The sequence below is a fragment of the Sceloporus undulatus genome, chromosome 2, assembly GCF_019175285.1.
Source record: "Sceloporus undulatus isolate JIND9_A2432 ecotype Alabama chromosome 2, SceUnd_v1.1, whole genome shotgun sequence".
NCBI classification, from domain to species: domain Eukaryota; kingdom Metazoa; phylum Chordata; class Lepidosauria; order Squamata; family Phrynosomatidae; genus Sceloporus; species Sceloporus undulatus.
The window spans coordinates 16,037,172-16,045,442 of NC_056523.1; the positions used below are offsets into that span (position 1 = coordinate 16,037,172).

Genomic DNA, 8,271 nt, shown 5'->3' on the forward strand with positions numbered 1-8,271 from the left:
CTTTAAACAGAAATTGGATGGATACATTTCTGGGGCGCTTTAGCTCTGTGTTCCTGCATGCAGGGGTTGTACTAGATGATCCTTGTGGTCCCTTCCAGGTTTAAGATTCTATTCTTCTAATTCTGTGGTAGTGCTCTTCATTACCTCTGCAATTTACCCCAATTGACTCCACATATCCAACTCTCGACTGGATAGCTTTACATAAAAACCGAGCTGTGATAATAGATATTTTTGAATCTTGGCCACTCATGAAGTAAGAGATTCTGACATGGGTATCCCAAAACATTGCTCTTTTGATATAGAGGCCAAGATACTGATCTCTTTCCTGTTGGTACAGATTACACTTGAATAAAATATGAGCTAAATCCTCAATTTCTCGGTCTCCACAGATACAGATTCGCTCATTGTAAGGAATACCGTGGGAAAGGGGAAAAGAGATGCCACCTCAACATTAGGAGGAACATATTGGACAGTAAGGGCTGTTTGACAGTGGAACACTCTTCCTCAGACTGTGGTGGAGTCTCCTTCCTTGGAGGTCTTTAAACAGAGGCTGGATGGCCATCTGTCTGAGATGCTTTGATTGAGAGTTCCTGCACAGCAGAATGGGGTTGGACTGGATGGCCCTTCTGGTCTCTTCCAGATATATGATTCTATGATTCTAATCCGAATTCTCTTTAGGATGCAATATCTAGGAATTATGTATCTAGTTACTCTAAGCTTTGTTTTCCTCAAAATTTGTAAGGCAGAAAGAAAAATCTTAGGAAGAAAATTGAGACCTTGAGTGGATATAGCCATAACAATGAAAAGATATTTACTCTGAGGCACTCTGAAAGAATCAGTACTTCCAATAGTGAGAGAATCACTGCATCCATTGCTTCAAATGGACAGAACCCCTACCAGGATGCCCAGTTTACTCAATATATGTGTTTCTCTGTCCTTCTAGCTTCACTCTTTCTTGGGAAACTCGCAGCATTATAATACTTCAATGGAAGGAGTTTATTTGGATGCCAACGGCGATCTGGCAGCTGACTTTCATATTGTGAACTGGGTGATGTTTCCCAACAAGTCCACTGCTGGCATCAGCATTGGGAGAATAGAAGGACAGGCCTCCTCAGAGATCAAACTCTCCATTGATCAGAATGCCATTGTGTGGCCGCAGGGGTTTAACCAGGTGGGTAATCACTTGATTCCATTTCGTGTTTCATATCAGACAATCTTACACATTTCCACACAGATATAGCCCACCCTGAATTAACCAAGGTTACTCCTACTTTAAATCAGTAAAGAATAGCAAATTGAAGCTGTACTGCATCGTATATAAAGAACTCCTATTCAATTAGTTTATAGTCAAATGAAAGAGAATTGGAATAGAAACAATATACAGCTTTCCCTCGCTTCTTGACAATCCACTTTTCTGATTCTGAAAATGATAACTGGAACCGAGTAATTCAACAGCTGTGATTTATAATTTAATTTTCTTTGCCTAATACATACACATCCCACCAACGCCACCTTTTTTGCTTTTAAACAATGCTCCCAGACTTGAGACTTAACTTGAGACTTGAAGGTAGGGACTTGAGACTTGACTTGAAAATTGGAGTAAAAGACTTGAATACATGACTGGCAACAAGGGAGTTGTATGCTCCCTGTAGCCATCTCCAGTTAACAACCTGACTGCTGCTTTTGAACCAACTGAGGTTTCTGAGCACTTTTCAAAGGCAGCCCCACATACCGTGCGTTACAGTAAACCAAATGGGATGCAACCAAGGCATGTACCACCATGGCCAGTGCTGACTTCTCCAGGAACAGGCACATTTGGTGGGCTAACATTAATTATGCAAAAGCACTCCTGGGCTGGTCACTGAAGAAACTTGGCTCAGAGATTAAGCCAGGAATGCCCCAAAACTGCAGATCTATGTTTTCAAGGGGAGTGTAACCCCATCTAATACAGGTTAAAATCCTATTCCCAGATCTGTCCTTTGAATTTTGCTTAGACTGTGCCCTTCTCTAGATGTACTGAAAGCTGTCACCTTGGATTTACCAAACGGATTAAAGAAGATGAGCCAATCTGCTGTTATGATTGTGCTCCATGTACAGAAGGAACAATCTCCACTCAAGAAGGTAAATGTCTTTAATCCAAAAAAGCTGCCTTTGAGGAACAGAGCGAACTTTCAATTATGGCTGACAAATATTCCAAATGTGTCATATGTAGCAGGTCCCAATAAGATAGGAAGGACTCAGATAGGACAACAATGTCTGGCAAGGAGTTTGAACCGGACAATATAAGGGGAATTTTTGAACTATCCAATATAATAAAGTGGCTGGAATGTGGGCCTTAGAATAGCGAGACAAATGGAGATTTTATTTTACAGACCACTCTACTGGGAAGGTTTTTTTCTTTTAAGGAAACACTTCATTTATAATGACAAGGCTTTGGGGGAAATGGCAGGATAAAAACATAAAATCAGTATCTACAGGATTACCAGGTGCAGGTCCAAAACACACTGCAGAAATCATCCCGTTTGAAACCGCTTTAATTGCACTGGCTCAATGCTAGAAAATTTTGGGAGCTGTAGTTTTGTGAGACATTTAGTCTTCTTCGTCAGAGAGCTCTGGTGACACAATAAACTACAATTCCCAGGATTCCCTTGCACTGAGCCAGAGTAGTTAAAGTGGTCTCAAAAAGGATTATTTCTGCAGTGTGCTTTGGACTATAATTAATAAAAATATGTATTCACAATGTATTCCAGCAATAAGAATTTAAGGTAAGGTGTTAGTCACCCCCAATCTGTCTCCAAATAATCAGGATAGTCATGGTAACAACCTCCAATACCATAGGATGAAAATGCTGCTGTTTAATGCCAGGTTGGTGAATGGCAAAACAGCTGCCATGCAGGACGGTCCTGGATGAACATGTTGGCTGACCTCTGTTAGAGAGACCTGGATAGACAATGCTGCAGTTCGGAGTTAATCTCACTCACCTTTGGGGCTGAGGAAGGGGAGTGGCACTCGTCTATGGGAATAATCTCTCCCTGACCTGGCACCCTGTCCCTCAGTCTTCAGGGTTTGAGTGTGTTTCTTTAAAGGTGGGAAACCAGGGCAGATTAGGGATTCTGTTGGTGTATCACTCTGCTGCAAAGCTGTCTCCCTTTCTGAGTTAGCTGGAATGGTTTCATAGGTTGTGCTGGAGTCTCCGTCTCTTATGCTGCTGGGAGATTTCAACATCCATGCTGATGCTAACCTGCCAGGACTGGCCCAGGCCTTCATGTCTACCATGACAACCATGGGTCTCTCCCAAGTGGTATCTGACCCCACTCCTGCTGCTCTGCACACTCTAGCCCTTGCTTTCTGTACAGGAGGGGATGCTGGTAATCTGGGAATGCAGCATCTTTCTACTGCTCCATTCTCATGGACAGATCAGTCTCCTTTCAGCCACAGGTCAAAATATTTTTGTGCCATCAGACTTTTTCAGACTGAGGAGAGTTGGGCTTTTAAATGCTGCATAATTCAGATGTCAAAGTTTTCAATAAATTCTAACATTTTTACTGTGTAATAATTGTTTTTGATACTCTATATCTATATTATAATTATGCTTGTATTATTTTAAGTTGTACCCTTTATAATTTGTTAGTGTTGTGTGTCCCTGTATCAAGAGAATAGCAGGTTATAAATAAATTAAATATAGATAAATGAAGTTCCATTAAAACGCTACGTTACTGAAAATGAACAAACTATAAACTGGTTTACATATCACCAGTTGAAGGAAAGACTAAACACAGATTTAAGAACGAATGGTATTGGGGAAAAAGAAAACGAATTAGACAAAATAATATTATACGCGTCAGATTCAATTATAGCCAAATTATATAAAATCTTACTCAAAAGAGAAAGAGAAGTGGAAATAGTTAAAGAGACATGTATGAAATGGTCTCAAAATATTGGGCACTGAATTACACTAGACAGTTAGCTAAGAACATGGGGTCAAGACTCAAAATTCTCAGATAGCATGGCTGTAAAAGAAAATTTTTACAAAATGCTACATCAATGGCACTATTCACTTAATAAAGTGGCAAAAATACAAGGTAAAACCATAGGCATTTGTTGGAAATGTAAAAACAAATCAGGCACTCTGTATCATATATGGTGGACATGCTCGGTGACAAATAAATTTCGGAAAACTGTACATGATGTAATTCAAAAAATATTATTATTCCCGATTAAATTTAAACCAGAATGCTGTCTGCTAAATATTATAGAGGATAAACAAGAAAGAAAACACTTGAAATTTTTATTCTATGCCTACACTGCCACTAGGTTATGTTTTGCTCAAAGATGGAAAGATAAGAACATCCCATCAATTCAAGAATGGTTAATAAAGTGGATGAATATGGCACAATTAGATAAAATGACAATGTTAAGAAACAACAAATGGTCATTAGACTGGGACAAAGACTGGGAAAAGCTGTATGATTTTGTTAAAAAAATATGAGTAGATAACGGAAGTTGCTGTTAGAAGAAAAACACAAGCATACATTGGATAAAATAAGCATGTTTATTATAGGAGGGTTTTTTTTGATGTAAAATGTACAATAATTATGCAGTTGTGGAAACAATTGTTAGTTTAAAAATAGTAGTTTATATAGTTAACAGGAAAATTGGATAAAGACAACAGAATACCAGATAAATGTCAAATTATATAACTTGATAATGAGATATAGAAATTTGTTAGAACTCAATTTAAATTGCTTGTAAAAAAAAATCTAACTGATACTTAGAGTCCTAGTTGTAGCAGCAGAAGAAGAAGGGGGGACGAGAAATCTCAAGAAAAATGACTATGAGAATATGAGTTTCATATGGATATTTATAGTATAATGACTATTATTCTTTAGTATTATTCTTTTGTATTATCATGGTCAATAATAAATATATATTAAAAAAACACTACATAACAACAATTAAAAGCATACTCAATCATAATTTAAAAACATAAAGACATACTGTATTTGTTGTTGTTGCTGTGTGCCTTCAAGTTTTTTTGACTTAATGGCAACCTTAAGGCGAACCTATCATGTGGCTTTCTGGGGCCATGTGCCACTTAAAAACGATCTTTGTGCCACAATAACTTAAGCTGTCATACATAACACTTCACATGGCTACATATTTCAAGACATATGACAGACCACAGATTAACAATTAACATGTAGTGATGTTCTACCTGCCTTTATTTCTTTTCAGATGCTGACTATTGCCATCAGTGTCCAGATGACAATTATTCAAATAAAGAACACACAGAATGTATTGCAAAGATGATCAGCTACCTCTCCTATGAGGAACCTTTGGGAATCACCATAGCTTTCTTTGCCCTATTCCTATCCTTAAGCACAGGCTGTATCTTAGGAATCTTCCTTCAATACAGAGAAACAGCCATGGTCAAAGCCAACAACCGTGACCTCACCTACATGCTCCTTGTCTCCCTCCTCCTTTCTTGCTTATCCTCCTTTCTCTTCATTGGTCAGCCACAGATGGTAACTTGCCTTCTCCGACAAACTGCCTTCAGCATCATCTTCTCAGTCGCTGTCTCTTCCTTGTTGGCAAAAACCATCATGGTGGTGGTGGCCTTTATGGCCACAAAGCCAGGGAGCATTATGAGGAAAAGGCTGGGGAAGACTTTGGCCAACTCCATTGTCATTTCTTGTTCAAGTGTTCAGGTGGCCATTTGTATGATCTGGCTGGGAATCTCTCCCCCTTTTCCAGACGCTGACATGCACTCCCAATATGGGCAGATCACACTTCAGTGTAATGAAGGATCTGAACTCATGTTTTATACTGCCCTTGGCTATATGGGCTTTCTGGCCACCATCTGTTTCACTCTGGCTTTCTTTGCAAGGAAGCTGCCAGGGGCCTTCAATGAAGCCAAGTTGATCACCTTCAGCATGTTGGTGTTTTGCAGTGTTTGGGTGTCCTTTGTGCCCACCTACCTGAGCACCAAAGGGAAATACATGGTAGCTGTTCAGGTCTTCTCCATCTTGTCCTCCAGTCTGGGGTTACTGGGCTGCATTTTAATCCCCAAATGCTACATTATATTATTTAGGCCAGACCTGAATACAAAGGAACAACTGATGATGAAAACTTAAGGTGGTTTCTATGGGGTAATTTAAGTTTTCTAAGATTTCAGCCGTTTAAAGAAACAAAATATTTAATATCAAAAATGCCAAAGCCAAGCCTGTTAGAGTTTAGCTTTAAAATTAGAAGAGTAGCAGAAATGTGCTCTTGTCTAACTATGGCCTCATTCCCACTTAGGGATAAATCACTCTCTGATTGAATCCATAAATCGGTTGAGAGAGAGTGTGTGATTCACATTATGTATGAACCGATTTATGGATTCGGATCAGATAGCGAGTCCCTCTCCTGTCTCTCCATCCCCGGTTTCTCTGTCCATGGTGTTCTCCAGTCCCTTGCCTTCTTCTTCTTCTCCCGTCCCGGCAGCCTTCTTACCAGCCTCCCCTGCTTATTTGCAACCTCCTTACTGGCCTCCTTGGCTTCTTTGTGACCTCCTTACCAGCCTCCACTTGCAGCCTCCTTCCTGGCTTCCTCAGCATCTTTGCGACCTCCTTCCCGGCTTCTCCGGCTTAGCTGGAAACGGACGGAGGCTGCAGAGAAGCCAGGAAAGCCAAGAAGAAGGTCACAAGGGGAGGCCGGTAAGGAGATCTCAAAGAAGCCAGAAAGACTGGCAAGGAGGCTATGGGGACAAGAAGGCAAGGGACTAGAAGGCTGGGGCCAGAGAAGCCGGGGACAGACTGGCCAGGGATAGAGAAACAGGAGAGGCCAGTGACGGGAGAAGGCTGGGGCCATTGCAGCTGTCCTCTGTCACTGGCAGAGGGTTCAAATCCACATGATTCACATTGGGATGAATCGTTTTATTTGAAAATCGATCGAAAATAATTCAACCAAAAAGACAGAAAAAAATCATGATCACGATCCAGTTTAAACAGTAGTGGGAATGAGGCCTATGCTTTCCTAAGAACTGAGACTGACTAGAAAAAACAACAAACACGTAGTTTGTAGTTTAAAAACAAAAAATTACTAATGGCTTTAATGTATATTTATACAGAAGCTGTATTCTCATCTAGCTAGTGCAGTGATGGTGAACCTTTTAAGGGCTGAGTGCCCAAACTGCAACCCAAAACCCACTTATTTATTGCAAAGTGCCATGCCCCTCTGGCTTTCTAGTAACAAACTCTGGCAAATTCTGTGCTGGGCGATGGCACATGTGCCCACAGAGAGGGCTCTGAGTGCCACCTCTGGCACGTGTGCCATAGGTTTGCCATCACTGAGCTAGTGAATAGTTTAGGTAAAAGAAATATTTATCTCACCATCCTTAGAAAGAAAGTTGAGAGAGCAGGAAGATGGAAACACAACAGCTCAATTGAACACCATTGAAAGAATATCTGTTAGTCCCAAAGAAGGAGAAACCAAAGTCACATGGTTAGATTGAATGAGAGAGGGAGGAAAGAGTTTGCATGCAGGAAATCTCTATCTATCTAAGGAGTGGGAAAGAAAATGAAAAATCTTCCAACATTTCTAACTCTGCATGTTCTCTTTTTTATCACAGTGGGTCTTTGTTATCTGTTGGGGTATGTTTTCAGGATCCCCTGTGGATAACAAAATCCATGGATGCTCAAGTCCCATTAAATAGAATGGCATAGCAAAACGTGTCCCTTAGATAAAAAGGAAAATCAAGGTTTGCTATTTGGAATTTATAATTTTTAAAAAATATTTCCAAGTCATGGTTGCTTGAATCCATGGATAAAAAATCCGTGGATAAAGAGGACTGACTGTATTTTGCATCTGCTTTGTCCCGTGTGCCTGGAATGAACCAGACACCTACCACATTGAATCATCTCTCTAAACTGGTATTAAAGCACAGGTCTCTTCTTCTCACATGAATTATGAAATAAGCCAATGATGATGGGTGGGATAAAGTATTGCAACATTGGAAGGACGCAGAAATAGAAATATTTATTTCAAACTTTTTTATTGGATCATATAAGGAATGCGATGAAAAAAACAATGAGAAAACATAAATTAGTAAAACTTTCTAAAGGATAAAAAGGACAATCTATACTAAGAGGTGAGTAACTTGTGTTGAGAATTTATTTTAAGGTTTCCTTCTGTAAATCGGGACATGATACTGGAGGTAACAAGTTTTGATTTTAAATGTCTGCCTAAGAGATAAAACCAGAGCAAGATTAATAAACAATGTCTAGTTAC

At 39.8% G+C, this 8,271-nt stretch overlaps 1 protein-coding gene across 1 annotated transcript; it reads left to right on the forward strand.

Moving 5' to 3' along the window:
- The first annotated feature begins 1,063 nt into the window (after positions 1–1,063).
- On the forward strand, positions 1,064–6,134 carry LOC121923869 (vomeronasal type-2 receptor 26-like). Its single transcript, XM_042454760.1, has 2 exons — positions 1,064–1,171; positions 5,236–6,134. Exon 2 carries the CDS (start codon positions 5,307–5,309, stop codon positions 6,132–6,134), a length of 828 nt encoding a protein of 275 aa, XP_042310694.1. The 5' UTR covers positions 1,064–1,171; positions 5,236–5,306.
- Positions 6,135–8,271: the final 2,137 nt, after the last annotated feature.